Source organism: Sciurus vulgaris (genome assembly GCF_902686455.1).
Source record: "Sciurus vulgaris genome assembly, chromosome: 12".
NCBI lineage: Eukaryota > Metazoa > Chordata > Mammalia > Rodentia > Sciuridae > Sciurus > Sciurus vulgaris.
Genome location: NC_136473.1, coordinates 49588780 through 49607380, shown reverse-complemented (window position 1 = coordinate 49607380; position 18601 = coordinate 49588780). Strand labels below are relative to the sequence as shown.

General features: G+C 36.4%; 1 protein-coding gene across 6 annotated transcripts in view; it reads right to left on the bottom strand.

Moving 5' to 3' along the window:
- Positions 1-18601, bottom strand: part of FMN2 (formin 2) — a 361252-nt gene that overhangs the window by 216717 nt on the left and 125934 nt on the right. For 4 of the 6 annotated variants that reach the window (XR_013758044.1, XR_013758045.1, XM_079106095.1 and 1 more), the window contains 2 exons: positions 15673-17351; positions 13892-14036 (listed from right to left, as the gene is read on the bottom strand). The exons of the other annotated variants lie outside the window; for them this stretch is intronic. Coding sequence is in view for 2 of the 4 variants with exons in the window: in XM_079106095.1 (XP_078962221.1) it covers positions 13892-14036; positions 15673-17351 (1824 nt within the window). In the remaining 2 variants the exon portion in view is untranslated. The remainder of the gene's footprint in view (positions 1-13891; positions 14037-15672; positions 17352-18601) is intronic. 6 annotated transcript variants of the gene reach the window in all.

Here is an 18601-nt window from a genome sequence, read left to right as displayed (position 1 = left end):
TCTGTTCAATCATGCAAGGATGACATCTGGGTACTGTTTCTCAACTTGTGCCTAAGATTAAGATAGGAGAGGAAAGAGTTGTTCCCGATTTGTTGTAGTACCTCAGGCTTCCTCCTTCTCTGTTTCCCATTTAAGAACTGAAAGTCAAAGGTTAGTCAAGTAGAGGCAAGAAAAAGAAAATACTAGTTTGTATAACTGGCTTGCTAACAACATGAATGGAAAAATAAGATCAAGAATAAGTTTGTGCCTGGCACAGCTGCACACACCTATAATCTGAGGAGGCTGAAGAAGGGGAATCACAAGTTCAAAGCCAGATTCTGAAACTTGGTGAGCCTCTTTTAGCAAGACCCTGTCTCAAAATAAAAACTGAAAAGTCTGGGGATCAGTGGTAAAGTGCCCCTGATGAGTTCAATTCTTGGTAGCAAAAAAACAAAAACAAAAGCAAAAAAAAAAAAAAAAGTTTGTAAAGAACAGAAAACACCTAGATTTTCTAGAAGGATGACAGGAAATATGGGAAGTTGTCACTATCTTATTCAACATGCTTTTCTAATTACAACTAAACTGCGGGGAGGTCAATACACACATCTTTTTATTTTAATTTTGGGGGACTCCAGAAAGATTTTTTTACACATCTTCTAAAGCATAAGTCATGTGGTTATCATCTTAACATAATCATGGCAAGCATGAATATGTCCCTTTGTGGCAGAAAGGAAACAACATGAAACTCAAACTGCCCTTCAGTTTAAAGAGAGGCAAATTGCATTTCCATATACATTGCTGAGATACACTCACCCTTCCAAAGTCAATTTCCCTTTTATCTACAGTGGGTTTTCTTTTTCTGGGAAGATCTCTACACCCCTGATATCTTTTCCAAGAGAAGCTTTCCCCAGTGTATAACTGGCACTTCCTTGTTCTTTCTCACCTTTACTCTTTCTTTTCAAGGTCATCAGGAAGAAAAGTCAGGGTGGATGAGTGCCATCTAAGAAGGTCATTAACGCAGAAATATTCAATAATCTGTTTGAATTTTTTCTGCCTTCACCCCACCCCCGTTTTGTCCTGGTAAAAAAATCCAGCTGATTTTACTTCCAGGTTAAAGGAAAGTCTGAACAGAATGGGTGAAAAGGAATGTGAACCGATTGTCACTATTTATGAGTTAAACGTCCTTATCAATAAAATGGATCCAGGGGGAAAAAATGAACTCATGCCCTGCAGCGATTCTATCCCTACACACATCTCCTTCTCCATCCGAAAGGCTGGTTCATATATGTCCAATACTTAAGTAACTGTGAAATGTAAAGACTTCTATTGCCAGTAGACATTGTGAACTACTGTGATAAACCTATTTCCAAAGTCTCCAGATCACAGGCATGGAATGGTCCACTGGGCTTGTGAATATGGGGAGATCAATGTGCCATGTTTGAGAAGATATGCTTCTGATTCTTTTGATGAACACATAATGTTACTCCCTCCAATAACTTCTGATGTGTTAAATTTTTTTTAAAAAAATCAGTAACATGATCTTAGCAAGAGACATGATTTAACAAGTTTTGAGAAGGAAACTTTAAAGTAAGATTAGACCCATATACAGTAGTTTTCTAATAAATTGATTAAGTGCCTATTAAAGCTAATGAATTTTAAAAGCATGAGAAATAAACTAGAAATTTATAATAACTTACATTTTAAAAATGTAATATTGATGTGAGAAACACTAAAAAATACAATAAATTTATGAGTAGAACAGCCAGACCACAGTAAGAAGCATAAGAAAGAAAATGACAACAACAACAGATTCAGCATAATCCTGGGTGGTCCAGTAGGAAAAAAAAATGTATAGCAGTCTATTATGAGGGAAGAATGGTATGGTTATTAAAACAGGACAGTGAAATCTGTGAAACCATATTAGTAACCTCAAAAATGGCAAACACGACTCATTAAGTTGGATTAAGAAAACAATAGGGCAAACTAAAAACAAACAACAAATTACTGTTTGGCATGAGTCATCTGTTATATATTCTTTCTAGAATTTTACATGCAATATTATAGCCTTAAATGAAATGCTAATTGCATCTCTATGTGGAATATACAAAAAAAGAATACAAGTTCTTGAACAATCTGAACTTTAAAGTGTAGTTAAGAATGCTCTGCTCATTCTTCATAGAAACATCACAGGCTATCATGGCCTGGATTTTAAAAAATTTAAGAGTATAAACCAATATTTTTAAGTAAGTTTTTAATTCTATGTGTTACATGATTTCAAATTAGGAAGAAGTAAATGGAAGAGATTCAGTAACATACACATTAAGATACTTGGTTAATACAGAATAGAGGTAATACTACTTCCTGCCAGAGTGAGGAAAGCATATGGAACATGTTACCAGGAAGGAAACCAAGCAATGAGGATAAATGAGTTCAAGAAGTACCAAGAAACACTTTGGAGAACAGGGGAACTTTTTTAAAGGGACAAAATCTGAAGGATGATAAAGACCTGATAATGTGACAAGAGGATATATTCCTAACCACTATTTCTGGTCTATGAAGACATTTATTGAAAGACATAACACCAGAGAGGATCACCTTACATAAGTGGTTTACTCTGTTTAAGTGGAAAATCTCTCAATAAAGTAAATCTTAAATTTGAAAATGCCAACTGCAGAATCAGTTCAAAACCTAATTACTATTCCTAGTCATTATTGTAAGCACTCCAAGCCCCTCATATATCAGTCTGGATTAAACTGCTCAAGGTCTTGAACTTCTATGCCTTCAAATCTCTATTTAGAAGCTGTTTTTTCCTCCTAAATACAAAATTCTAATTTAGTCAATAGAATAATTTCTTTTAAACACTAATATCTACTTTGTGTCACCAAAATATTCCTAAAAAACTAAAACCTTCTTACCATTTGATTATTCACTTCATCTGCATTTTATAATGATCATATTTTGAAATATAACAAAGTATTTTTTGAACCTGGTAGAAAACTATGGAAATCTATGGAAATATATTTTTAATCATTTTTAAAGGGAAAAAACTATTTTGGTCTTATATTAGATAACACTATATTATCTACTGGAAGACTGATACCATCCAATAGACTTTTTTGTTTGGTTCTTTGTTTTTGGAATACCTCCCTAGCTATCTGCTTCATGTGCAGCAATATTCAAAAGGAACATCTGGCATTATTGAAATAGGAAAGTTTTACTTACCTAAAAAACCGCAACAAAGTCAATTTGCCATCACTAGGGGAATACTGCAACCTAACTTTTAAAACAAAACAAGTTAATTTGTCTCTCCTTGCCAGTTCAAAGGACACTTGCTCAAAGCCAATTTTTATGGAATCTGTTGCCAATCTAGGCCATACAAAAAATTGATAATTTAAAAATCACTAAGTTTCAAGTAGATCTCAACTCATATTCTGGCTTCTAGTGGTGCCTGAAGAACATGCAAGTTTCATTTTTTTTGGCACTAGAAAAAAGCACGAACACTTTCATCCTTATCATGAAAAGCTTTACTTATAATGGTAATTGATTTAAGTACATAAAATCTTAGTAAAAAGGACAAGTAAAAACACCATCGACATTATATGGAAAATTATTAAAAGAAAAAATAGTGTTTTTTAATTATAGTATGGTTAAGAAACTATGAAGAGTTTACCTCTATGTTAATGAACGATTTTTTATGACGTGAGAATCCATATGGAGAAAAATACAAAAGTATATACCTAAAGATTGCTATATGGATCAATAGAAGAAAAATGTTTCCTATATCTCTGCTAATGTACTTCCCAAGACTTAATGATTTTTATGCCTATCTGGAAAAAGTTAGAAAAATTATGCCTGAATACTTGCACAGCCTCCAGGACCTCAACTCTTTCTGCTCTCATTTCAACCCCATTTACACTACTCTCACTTTCTTTCCCATAAACATTTTAGTAGCCAGGTTTATATCATAGTTACTTAAATGCATTTCCTACATTTGATATTTTTTTAGTTGTAGATGGACTCAATGCCTTTATTTTATTTATTTATTTTTATGTGGTGCTGAGGATCGATCCCAGTGCCTCACACATGCTAGGCAGGCACATTACCACTGAGCCACAACCCCAGTCCTACAGTTGATATTTTTAAGACGCTTTTCTTACTCTAGTTAAGTCTGTCAATTATATAAGGATAGCATTGGCACTTCATTCACTTTTAAACCTGGCACAACACCACAATAAGTGACTCAATAGAACCATCAAACTTAAGTCTTTTTCTTTCTTTGTTTTGAGGCTAAACATATATAAACAGTACACTGGTACTATAAAGCAACAAATTGAGTCCTGACTCTTCTATGGAAGCATTAAGCCTGTGCCACCAAGAAATGAACCTGTTTTGGGCTTCTCCTTTTATATGTGTGTAAAAGGCAAGTTCATTCTTGAAAGAGCACACCTCACTGCATGGAGTGGGGGTGGGGGGAAAGAGAGAGAGGAAGGAAAGAGAGAGAAGGGAGGGGAGAGAGAGAGAGAGTAGCAGGAAGAGAGGAAGGGATGGGAGGGTCTGGAGAGGGGAGGGAGAGAGAAGTGCCAAGGAGGGATAGCAGGGGGAAGAGCCAGTACACGCAAATGAGCTGAAGAGTGACAGTATGTCCAATTTTACCCATTCACTTAAATTGAGGTTCAACAGTGCAAATCTCCCTTACCACATGTCTGTTCAATATGTAAGCTAAAACACAGAGGTCTTTAGATTTGGCTTTCAATCCTCTTTCCTATGTGAGGGCTTGACAGAAGAAAGATCCTTCAAACTTTCATCAAAACAGGCAATAAAACCAGTTTATAGTCGAATGCAAAACCAACAGTGGAGCTAACCTTCATAAACACAGCAAATCTACCCTCTGGGGGATTCTGGTGACTCTGTCCAGGAGTATTTGCTGGAAGGCCAATAAGGGTTTCCTAAAGGGGTTTAAATCATATTCCCAGGGCCCATATTTCTAAAGAGAAAAGTCACAGTTCATATATCTTTAGTCTCTTCATCAAAAGCAAAGAAAAAAGATATAAATTTCTCTTCTGGAGGTTAAGGGACTCTTGCCTATAAAACTAAAATTGTTCTTTAAGTTAAAAGTAGCTTACACTTTCAACCTTTTATTTTTTAGAGAAAAAGTTTACCTTAAAGTCATGATTATTCTATGGGTACTAGAGCTACCAGGAAAATATTAACTTTCTCTTATGAAAAAATAGATGTTTACTGGCAAATACATACATAAGTAGTACTAGACTTGGAACTCTTTATTGAAATCAAAATGGCTGCACCATTTTTACATTCCCACCAGCAGTGGGTTCCAATTTTCCCACATCCTTGGTCACATCAGTTACTGTCTTTTTGGTTATACCCATTCCAGTACCTGTCAAGTGGTATTGTATTGTGGTTTTGATTTTCATTATCCCAGTGCTAATAACGCTTAGTATTCTTTGGTGTGCTTTATTGGTCAGTGGTACATCTTCTTTGGGAAAATGATAATTCAAATCCTTTGCTTGTATTTTAATCAGGTTGTTGTGCTTTGGTGGTGGTAGTGGTGGTGGTGGTAGTTGGGGTATAGGATAACTCCTAATCAGATATATGATTTGCAGGTATTTTCTTCCATTTTGTAAGTTGGTTATATTTTTAGTTTATTTGTAGCACAAAATCATTAATTCTTATGCAGTCCAATTTATTTTTTCTTTTGTCACGTATGTAAAATTTTGGAGTCATATCTAAGACACCATTACCCAACCCAAGGTAATGAAGATTTAAACTTCATTTTCTTCTGAGTTCTACAGTTTTAACTCTTACACTTAAGGATGTGTGTCTTCTTGAATTAGCTCTGTTAAGGGTATAAGCTGGAGGTTCAATTTCATCCTTTTGCATGTGAATATCCAGTTGTACCAATACCATTTATGGAATAAATTTACCTCTTCTTATCTACTTTTATCATTCTCTTCATTCTTCCTGCGCATTTGAGTTACCATCTGGTGTCATTTTCTAACTCCAATGCAGTGTTGTTTCCATGCTTTGCTTTTGTATTATTATTCTCTAACATATAACACTCCTGTGTATAATAGGCTGAACAATACACATATTGCTTTATACGGTTGTTTTTAAAATCAGTCAAGAGGAAAAAATTTTAAAACTATGTATTATATTTTATATAGATAAAAATTACGTTCAACATATCTCTGGAATTATTTGTTCTTTGTGTACGTGAATGTCTTACATTTGTTGATGGTGAAAACTGGTACATAGTATAGCAATCCCAAATGCTCATGTCCCCTTCTGTAACCTATAGATTTTTTTGTTATTTCATACTAATTTGTTTAATCTAGACTGCTTCAGTGAACTCCATTTCTGCCACAGTGTTTAGTCAGATGTTCCTGCACAAATTCCACTACCATGGATATCTGTGACATTATTTTAAGCCTGGCTTCCTAGGAGCTGCTCCTGGATCTAAGGAGCTTATTGTTCAGTGAGTGTTTGGGCAGAGGTATGTTTAAGACTTGTGCCAATGAAGCTTCCACTTGGTTTTGATGAGTCTGTGTGAAGACAGGAACACTTTCAAGTGTGTACCAAGTCTTGTTCTGATTTGTGCTTGAATGAGTACAGCCCAACACAGGGCACAGGCTTCCTGACTCCCAGCAGTGATTGTGACTTCTGGGAAGAACTGTCTTGGCTTTCTCTTTCCCTGGTTCTCCATGATTGTCTAAAGGACAGCTTCTGCAACAGGGAACTGAGGAAGCTAGAAATGCCAGGATGGCAAGGTCAAAGACAAAGTTGGAGGAGAGGGAGCCCATGTCTTCTTGGCCGCACATGCCTGAAATACGGCAGATTTGGAGGTGGCTGGTAATGGACTGGGTCATGGCCAGAATGTCACAAACTCTCACCCTTCTAAATTTTAGTAGATTTTCTTGAATTATTGTTTCTCCATTTCCTATATGACCTTAGGACAATTTCCAAAGACTTTAAATAAAAATTGGCAGGTAAGAGGGGCCAACAAGTTTCTCACTCTACTAACAAAATACCTCTAAACGGTTCATTAAAGTAATACATCAGATAGTTTCAAGTTACAAATTAAGTAATTTTAACAATATTAATATTTGACAAATAATAAAAAATATTAGAAGTCATATCTTTGAAAAAGCAACAAATATATGTTTCAACTAAATAGAGGATTAAATGTAAAAGAACGACATAAATAAGAATATCAATTGTTCTTCTAAGTCTTAAACCTGTGTTTTAAAATAATCAGAACAATTTCCAGTTGATGAATTATGGCATACATAATTAGACCAGTGTCACTAGCCTTCCCTCCACCAGAAAAAAAAAGGCGCTATCATAATTCTAACTATGGGAGTCAAAAAAGAAATAAAATCCTCCTCTCTCTGGGATTATCCAAAATCCTGTTGCTGTCCATGGTAAAGAAACATACATTGTTATTAGTAACATGACACTAAAATACACTTCGGGTCTACTTATCTAGATTCAATTCTCACACTTACTCCTAAAATGACAACCCTGAAGACACAGTAGGAGAATGAGAAGGAAGCAAGTTCAGGGAAGGGAAATGAATATGAATGATCCACTTCCGCATTCCTGACAATCTCAAACAGGAGTACACAGAAGCCACTGCAACGTTGACTGATTTACTGAGGTTTAAAACAAGCCCTGAGGAAATCTTTACTCACTATTTTATTCTTGAAAATCATCCCTTAATCCTCTCTCCATATCTACACCAAATAAATTCTTGAAGGCCCATTTCGACTTGCATCCCCTCCATAAAGCCTTTATCCCAAGCCAGCCTACACACTCTCTCCAACTCCTGACCACCCACGGTACTTACCACCTTAAGTATATAGTGTAGAACTAAGGATTAATTCAATTATAGGCACTTGAACTAAATAACTGTCTCTCTTTTGTTCTAGTAAGTTAGTCCTCCAGAGAACTTCTGCGAACTTTCTGATATATTTAGCTTATTTTCTCTGCTACATTCGCTGCTGAAATAGATAAAGATCGCTGCCATCAGATTGTTAAAAAAGATGCGACAGTGAAAGTAGTGCTTTCATTCTCTGGCTTCATCAGTGAAACGAAAGAGAGTTCTCTGTCTTTAGTTTGCTGCTAGTACTCTCTGTAACAGTCCTTCCACTCTACATTGTTGGTGTTCAGAAAACACTCTCCCATTATCTGCTCTAAGATCATACCATTACACTCTGTTCTTCATTCTTTCTTCAATTCCTCTAGACCTGGATAAATAGTGTAAGCTAGCCATTAAAATCTAATACCCCATTCTTAGGTATCTAGTCTAACAGAATCTTAATATCACTATACAAAGACCAAAAGGATTACCTTCAGGATCACAATTGAATTTTATACAATTCTAAGGTTCAATTAATCAAATATAATTTCCCTAATACAAAATCTCACAAGATCAAGGACCATTAGCTTAATTACATTTCCTTTTTATTATGTTGTTGGAATTTTTTTTTTTTAGCCATTTACTAAGAAGTATAAAAGCAATTTTTGGCAGAAATAAAATAAAAAATATGTTATTATTGTTACATTCTTTGAATTGATTGGGTATGCTCTACAAATAGTTATAGGAATAGCATCTTCAAAAAATAATAAATCTTTCAACATCTAAAACAAATCCAGATTCCACAAAACCTATGTTTGTCTAATTATAGCTTTGTATTTTGATGTGGTTTTCTATGTAAATAGAATTTTAAGGATTGCAATTGGAATGTATTCTATTAAAAGCAGATGTTAAAAGTTACAAAGTACCAAATGTTTATTATGCATCCCCCAAAACAAATCTAAATTGCCTTTTTGTACAATATTTAGTGTTTAGACACACTTATAGGTCTTCAGTATAAAAGGCAAAGTAACTGTGCAAATCAACCTAACAAACTTTTGCCAGCTACCACTCAAAAAATTAATGCCAATATAAAAAACTCTCAGATTATCATTCAGACTACCACCCCATGAGCATGAAAATTTCTATTGATTATGATAAAATATAAAACTTAAAAATGAATACTTGCAGTTAATAAATAAAATGGAAAGAGAAATTCAGTTTAAAACCTCTCTTTTCCTTTTCATAGCAGTCAGTATTACAGCAACAGGCAATACTTGAAGTACAATACATATATACCCCCAGCCTCAACATAATAAGAAGTCTTTTAATAGCATTTCATGTCAAAATGAACCATAATATATAACTGCAGTACACTAAAAAAATTTTAAAGAGAATCTTGGAGGTATTACACATGCACTCCCAAAAGAGCAACTGAATGATGAATGCTTCTTTTCTCATCATTATTATAAATTTTTACAACATAAAAAAATGGTTTTTTTGAGTATTTGGTGAAGTTATCAAGTACAATGGAAAGGCTAAACAGGATAACAAATATCTAATTCCTTGACGTATACATCTATATTAGATATGAATCCCTTCACTACCTCTTCTTTTAATAAGCAGCAGATTTAACTATTTTTATAACCAAATTTCCAGAGGCAAAGGCCTAACAAATTTAACTATTGTAAAAAGTTTTTCTCCACAAATCTTTGGGAATAACATTTTAATCCAAGAAAGAGAAGAAATCCATGATGAGATTCATTTGTTTTGCATTAAATGGTTACACAAATGTCAGTTATGTATTTTAAAAATAACACAGACTCTTCTTATTCACTCTTGCTAACTTCTGTGTACAAATTTACATTGTGGGTAGCATGTTCCTTTACAGATCTTATAAGTATGATTAGACATTATTTACTTTAGGCATGTTTTACAGAGATGGTTCTTTCTGTGTCATGGGGTGAACAAAAAGTTATCATCAGTTAATGTTTGGTAAGGTTTAACCACAGTGGCTGCCTGCCTCTAACCACTATTTATATATCACCCAAGCAAATGGCCCTCATTTTTACTGCTTATAGAAGCCTATGTGTCTAAAGCTCACATCGTTCAGATAAACTTTTATTTAACTGGGCGAATGTCATGTTTGGTGGCATCATGGTTTATGTACTTGTCAAAATCTGTTAAGACTATGGAAAAGGTTTTCAAAGTGTATCCACATACATTTTTTTTAAATATAACTACAGTTATTTAAATATTGAGCATACATATAAACAAATACAAACTCAAGTCTTGTTTAAAGTATGTATTCTGGTCTCTATATAAATTTTAAAAACTACATTTATATAAAAATATTTCACATCCACATTTATGACTTAATTAGGAAAATACAAGCTCTGAAACCAGAGAGCTGAAATTGGAACCCAAGCTCTGCCCCTTACCAACCCTGGAACATAATGGAACTCTACTGATATTTCAGTTTTCTGTAGTATGAACAGAGGGTAACAGAGTCTGTCTCATTGGATTTGAGTAAACAAAAGTGAGGTACTAAGAACAGTAACTGGTACATGGTAAGTAAGGGGTACAGTATGTGATAACTGTTGTTGTCTCATTAGTCCTACTATCATGTTCATCAAAATATATTTCTCCATGATCTCATTGGGCACAAGATATATGAGAAAATTACTTTTTTTTTAAGGCAATCCTTATTACCAAAGTCATTCCAAAGAAAATCCTCTCACTTTTCAGCTCATACGGAGGTTGATTTAATCTGTATGATTATGAAAGATCCTGAGGTGACACAGGGTCATTAACCACACTAATAATCACTGATTTCTCTGACAATAGAAAGTGAACTCATTTATGGGCTCGAGAACACTTCTCAAAAATGGACAAGTTTGTAAGCCAAGTGTCAAAGTTAAAACATAAGGCATCGCATAAGGTCTCTTTCTTAATTTTTCTTTTTATTCTTAAGAGATAGGGTTGTTGTTGTTTTAAGTTAGCAGGTTAATATGGTCTGATTGACTACTATATAGTTTCTAAGCTAATCTCCTTATGAGTATTACTGCAAAGTAAAGAAGTATAAATGAAGCAATTATCACAGAACAGACAAATTCATGTTTCATGAAAAAAAAAAAAATACAAAATGCTTTGTCTTCAGTTCCTTGGAGGAAAGAATTTAGAAATCACAGATATTCATCATTACTATGAATCTGGGTATCAAGAAAACAACCTTCTTTCTCCTTATGCCAAAGGGCAATGTGCCCAGCTGAGGAATCTTCTATTATCACACAGAAAATGTCTGCTGCGACAGTAAAAACAGCACAGGCACCTCGTTAAATACCAGTGTATTTGAACCCAGTCTTACTTTCAAGAAGACAGATCACAGAAAAATTATTTGGCTATTTTTAAATATTTAAAGAAAAACAGAACTTCCAGCTTCCATTGTATATAAGAAGAATTGCTTGAAATACTGCCATAAACATATGCCACAGCATTAAAGGCTATTAATTTTACTGGAAATGAATCATGAGGTACCAAAATGTCTACACATACAATCAGTATATATTTCCCATTAACAGGAAAACTATTCGCATGCATCCTGAAAACACACTTTCCTTTAAACAAAATTCTAAATGTCTCAAGGAAATGAAATGTATAGATTTTTCTTCCAAATATAATGAAGTTAAATAAAATTGTGTTTCTTCAGTAATGTATCACTTTTATATTATCTAATATAGCAGGGGGAGCTATTATCCCTCCAAAAACAGACCTGAAATGCAGAGATCAGTACCAAGACCCAAGCCAAGGAGTTACTAAACAAGCTTATCAGGAGTCATGATGGAGACTATTTCATAATCCTTGTTTGAAGATGAAGGTCAACAGTAGCATCACTAAGCACAAATTAAGAACTGGCAAAGTCTCTTACCCATAATTTATGAAATGTCTGGATAGAATCAGGTGATTATGCTAAGATGATGCTCAATATAGATGCATTGTTAGTATGCAAAGAGATCATTTGATGTCAACTAGTTTAATTTGAAGTATCGATGACAAATAAATAATATTTCAGGAAGCTAAAAATTGACTACTATGTCAAGTAAAGTATGAAATCATATCGTCTTGGGCAAAATGTGAGATATCTTCCTTATCCGAATTCCCTTGGCAAAAACAGGGGTATCAGGAGATAGGAAGGACATGCTTTATTTTTCTGAGTGTGTAGTCCACTGACAAGAGACTGCCTATGCCACATATGTCCACTTGTCAAGTGACAATTCTGGCTGCCTGAGTCTCCTTGATGTCTGTTCTTTCCACACATACTCCTTGCCCAGACAGCTTTCCCACCTCTGACACAGTACATAAGAAGAAATATGAAGACTGCCCCAGAGCACTGTATGTAAATATACCGTGGAAAAGATTTGTAAAATAAATCTGTCAGAGAAAATGTGATTTTCCATTGACCTCTATTCCCCTTAACATTTTCACCTTGGACTTATTATTATGACATCAATGATTTTCTGCTTTTTAATCATTACTGAGCATAGTCTATGGATTTGATTTACATTTTTAAGCTGTTTGTCAGAAATGGAAATTTAAATAGTGCAATCAAAGAGTAGACTCTCATATGGAAAATAACTGGGCTGCAAACATCTCTGCTTATCTCCTCTCATTTATATATGAGCATTATTTCATTTGGACTCAGACATGAGTAGCAGTCAAGTCCTGCAATTAGGAAACAGAGTGCATAAGCAAAGCAAAATCAATCTTTCTATCCTTAAGAGACATGTCAATAGCTACATTTGTAAAGTCCTCCTCCCTCAGTTGGCTAGTTTGTTAATTTAACAAATGTTTAGTGAGTACCTACAAAGTGCCAGGTACTGTCTCTTAGCTCATAACTGAGCTAAGGTTACTAGCAACCAGTTGTAACGTTTCTGAGAATAGTTTTGAGAATTTAAATCATATCATGTTTGGGTTTGTATTTTTCTGGGATTTTAATGAAATGTCTAGGATAAGCCCGCCCACCTAGTCAGCTCTGGGCCCTAGGGATCTGGCTGTCCCATTCAAATCCATCCTTTCCTAGGTAGAATCCACCATGTCCAACTGGTAGAAGATATCCGTCCTGAAATAAATATCAACAGAAAGAATTCTGGGTCATGTGCCTAGCTTCAACTTCCAGGTCAGAGGCAAAAATTCAAGAATCACTTCATTATCTGGCACTCGTGTGGGGACACTGGCCTCATTTCTCCCAAATTCCCTCCCAAGACCAAGGTGCTTGCCATTTCCTTACATCCATTGTACTCTTTCCCACCTCCTGTAGTAGTTAACAAATGCAGATGCTCCCCAATTCAGGGTGATGGATGGACAATTCCTAATATCATTACTGTGGTATTTTACTATACCTTCCTAATGCCACCCTGGAGAAATTTGCAATACCATTTCATGATCAAGCTCAAAGAATGTAGCCCATGAAAAAGTGGTTTGGAAATGCTTTTCTCCAAATGCATCATTCTTTTTTTCTGACTCATGTCATATAATGAAGATGTCAGAAGTGGATATAAAACTTTCTTCCATATTTCAAGTACAGTGTGACTATGTAGCTGAGTTTTTAATAGCATCCATTTCAGTTATAAAGCAGCAAAATGCCAAACACATCATCGGTTACTACAGATTATTTGCTTGTTTTCTCTGCCCACTCTTGCCTTCCTTTCCATTCATACAAGCACTCAGGTGGATTTAAATCAAGTAGAATTTGATTTCTAGACAACTAATTCTGGAATGAAGAAAGAAAGTGATTTTGGAAGTATGTATTATGAGATTACAAATGGAAGTCAGAACATTACTACTTAATGATGTTGATTATTTATTGTTCCATCTTGGCTAGTCTTACTTTGCCACATGTTCTAAAATTCTAATGTTTGCTATCTACCCAAGGCCTGTGAGGGTTTTACACAGTCCATAAATCATTTCAAAGTTTATCCAATGAAAGTCTGTACTTCTGTCAGAAACCTGTCCAATTTCAGAAAGCACAAGAATACTTACTTGTTTAGCCTTGGTCTTTGAGATGGTATCAGAAATAGGTTTCTTTCTCTCCTTTACAGCAGTCTTAGAAAACAATTCCTCAAATTCATGACAATCTATGGATGGCTCTTCAATTTTTTCCCAAATAAGTGCAGGACTGGAGTCTCTATAGTTAAGCAAAAGAACAATGAAAGTGCCATCAAACAGAACTACATCACACTGAGCATAAAGAGAAAAGAAGGGAAGGCAGGGAGGGAGGAGGGAAACAGAAAGAAGGGAGGGGAAGGGAAGAGAGATAAAAAGGAAGTAATATTTTATCAACTTGATGAGAAAGTTAAATTGCCATCCATATAGAACAAAACCTTTGCCAAGAAATAATTTCCAAGAATTGTGTGTTATGAAATCACCATAGAAGAACTCAAAAAGAAACCCCTTCTCAGAATGAGCTGTGAAGGCAAGAAATGCTTCATATCTCACAATACCAACTTACCTCATTAGCCTGGAAGATTACTCATGTAGTACCCTAAAAAGGGTTAATGATTTTTACAAAAGCAAAACAACAACAAAACAAAAGAACTGCATATCATGTATCTGGAGAAAATCAGTTTGGGACACAGTTTTAAATGATCCATCAGCATATATTAATGATATGGCATCTTCACAGAGAAGGAAATACAAAGTTAAAAAGTAGTCAGGATATATAGATTCTTGCCTCCTGATTGGGTTTAGTGAAGAAAAAATAGCAGAAGAAATAAAAATGAACCTGCTAAATATCCTGTTTCTAAATGCATGTCACATAACCCAAAGAAAATACAAGGAACTGTGATAAGTTCGAACAAGGAAAGCCAGGGGCATTTCTGAGTATGTGGTTCCCCTCCCTCACATTCCACAGTCAAGTCTCCCAGCACTGTCTCAATGTCTGGGGAACCAGGTCATGGACTATGCATGGATGAACAATCTGGAACAAGATTGTTGAAAAGTATTATTTTATGATAATTATCCCCAATGATAATTTTATAACTTCACACTGTGTGGACAATCACTGGCAGAAGTACCATGAACTTCTTTAAATTATTTCACACATGGAGTGTGGATGTATTTTTGTAATTGTTTCTTAAGAATAATGGCTACGGGGCCGGGGAGATAGCTCAGTTGTAGAGTGCTTGCCTTGCAAGCACAAGGCCCTGGGTTCGATCCCCAGCCCCGCAAAAAAAATTAAAAAATAAAAAATAATGGCTACGAACAAAACAGAACAGTAAAGCAAGGCTCTGCCTTTTAAAGGGTGCAAACACCATACTTAGGAGTCAGTTTGCCTATGGATTTGATTTACATTTTTTTTAAGTTGTAAGAAATAGAAATTTAAATAATGAAATCAATGAATAGAATCTTATATGGAAAATAACTGGTCTACACATCTCTGCTTATCTGCACTCCTTCATTTTGTGTATGAGCATTGTTTCACTTGGATTCAGACATGAGTAGTGGTGAAGTTCTGCAACTAGAAAACAGCACATATGCAAAGAAAAATGGCCTTAAAACACATCAGTAACTATATAGATGAACATACATACACTCACACATCAAAACATATATTTTGTTTTACCCCTTTGATATTGCTGGAGAAAAGCCTGCAATTTTAAATAACAAACTGATTCACCAAATAATGATATAAAAATCTACAGGTAATTCTTAGAATTGTACTTAAAAAACACATTAAGTTATATTTTTTCCAAAAGTTGTAAGGTACAATGCTCCCCTTGCATTGACAAAACTGTATGAAGATGAGCTTGCTTTCATGTTACCTTTTACTATGGAGTTGAATTCTTGTCCAGTAAAGAGGCTTCATTGGCCGACAAGGCTCTATTGGTTGCTTCCTACTCCCTCTGTCCTGATTCATCCCTAATCCAAACAAGCCAGTTGGCAATGGAGGAGGAAGAAACCCACACACTTGTGGTGTTGGTAAAGTGCTACTCCCGACTTGTGGGGAGAGTGGAGGCCCTGATCCAGGGAGCAGAGGGGGTGGAGGAGGTGGGGGAATTCCTGTCCCAGGAGGTGGGGGAGGAGGGGCTGGAGCAGGTGGAATACCCAGCAAAGGAGGAGGTTGGGGAATACCAACTCCAGGAAGAGGAGGAGGAGGAGGAGGAGGTATTCCCACTCCAGGGAGAGGGGGAGGAGGAGGAGGTATTCCCACTCCAGGAAGAGGAGGGGGAGGGGGTATTCCTACTCCAGGAAGAGGAGGGGGAGGGGGTATTCCCACTCCAGGAAGGGGTGGAGGAGGAGGTATTCCAGGAAGAGGAGGGGGAGGAGGTATTCCCACTCCAGGAAGAGGAGGGGGAGGGGGTATTCCCACTCCAGGAAGGGGTGGAGGAGGAGGTATTCCAGGAAGAGGAGGAGGAGGGGGTATTTCCACTCCAGGAAGAGGAGGAGGAGGAGGAGGAGGTATTCCCACTTCAGGAAGAGGAGGAGGAGGGGGTATTCCCACTCCAGGGAGAGGGGGAGGAGGAGGTATTCCCATGTCAGGAAGAGGAGGAGGAGGGGGTATTCCCACTCCAGGGAGAGGGGGAGGAGGAGGTATTCCCATGTCAGGAAGAGGAGGAGGAGGAGGTATTCCCACTCCAGGGAGAGGGGGAGGAGGAGGTATTCCCATACTAGGTAGAGGAGGGGGGGCAGGTATTCCCACTCCAGGAAGAGATGGAGCAGGAGGGGGTGGCAGCATTTCAGTACCAGGCAGAGGGGGAGGTAGGGGAACTGCTACACTGGGCAGAGGAGGCACTGTCATGTCAGGGAGAGGGGAAGGTGATGGAGTCACCATGCTCAGGCTAGGCATGGAGGTAGAGGACTCTGTGCAAGGCAGAGGTGGTGGGGGTGGAATATTACAGCTGTTTCCAAAGGAGGAGAAAACAGAGTGTTCATGGCTGGTTTCAAGCTCAGTATGAAGAGAAGGATAGGACAGCTGTGTCCCAGGCTGCCCCTGACCATCAGAACATGGAAGGGATGAAGGTGATGGAGGCTGTGATACACTCAGTGTGGACTGATGGGCCTCAAGCTGTACTGATATTCGCCTTGGAGAAACAATCAAAGAAATCTCTGAACAAAATTTTGTCTGAGGTCCAGAAGGTGAGGCTGGAATGGCTGACTCTCCACTCTCAGCCCCAGATGGGCATGGAGGACCTTCTGACAGTGCCTTCACGGACGGTAGTATCAGTATCCTGTCCTCCTCTGTTGGGGAAGTCTGTATTGATTTTGCCTCTAAAATCCTTTGAGGTTGCATATCCTTTCCTACTAATCTGAAAGTTTCCAGGCAGACATCTTCTGAAGATGTCACTCCACACTCAGTCCCTTGATTGCTGCTGGCCACCTCCGTGTCCAGGACAGGGTACTGCTTTTCTAGTTCAGCTATTTTGGTCCTCAGATCTTCGATGGTTTGTTCCAGCTGCTGAATTACATTTGCCTGTCCCTCAGACTTCATATCCAAAATTTCCTGAGGGACAACAAGGACAGATTATAGTTAAATAGAAAATTAGGAAAAAATCCAAATGTCAAAAAAACATATAAAATTAAAATAAAATTGTATTTCTTGGTTGTAATACTTCCAGAAATATGCCTCCACAGAAACATACTACTATTATTATATGTACCCTCTTTTCTATCCTTGGATTTCATAGTGGTTTATATACATTACCGTAGGACTCTAAGGTCATTATCTGCCTCATCTTCTAATGTCACTGAGAACAATAGATGGCCGGGAGGAGGGAAGAAAATGCTGAGTGATAGTTATTTCTAAAATAGGTCTTTCTCTTTCCTTCCTAAGAATATTTGCTATTAGGATAGTGCCTAGACACATTTTTGAAGTAATCCTTAGGTTTAAAGGCAATCGCTATCTTTTAAAAAGTAGTTGCTGAATGAGTCTCTGATGGAGGAATGTGAAGTACCTTTGACATCTGTGGGAGTATGGGCACATATATGAGTATGTGTCACACCACTTATATCACGTTTACTGCAATTTTATTTCAAAAAGTGGTAACTGATAGCTTTCCCAAATCAAATTTATAAACATGGACACTATTTTTTCCTTCTCTTCTTGTTTTTCTTCTTTCTTATTTTCAGTATAAGGAACTGAATGCAGTGGTGCTTTTTCCACTGAGCTACATCCTGGCCTTTTCTATTTTGAAACAGGATCCTCCTACTTCAGCCTCCTGAGTCTCTGGAATTACAGGCATATGCCCTAGCAAGACAGACAGTTAAAACAGGCAAAAATTTGAGTGGTACATTATATTCATATGTAAGTATAGGTACTCATATACATACACATACACACACACCATCTCAAGTTATTATTTTTCACCAATGTCTAGACAAAAGAGTAGAGTATTATAATTCAGAGTTTGGGAAATTGTGCCATATATTTTCCATGGTAAGATAAATTATTATAATAAGCAAAGTTTTATATTCTGTTTGCCCACTGTACATAATTCCATTCATGAATTATGATGCTAGTACATAGAGGTAATTAAAAGACAAAACACTAGCACTGAAATTCATCCTAATAAGAGTATGACTAATCCTTTGTTACAATGGATTAGTTAAATGTATAGATTATCTTCATTTTCCAATCATATCTTGAAAGTGACCTTCAATTACAAATCTGTGTTTCTTGAATTATCCTGATATATAATTAGGGTTCTCTTTTCCCTATGAATTATTATTATATTGAAAAGGCTAATTGATGAA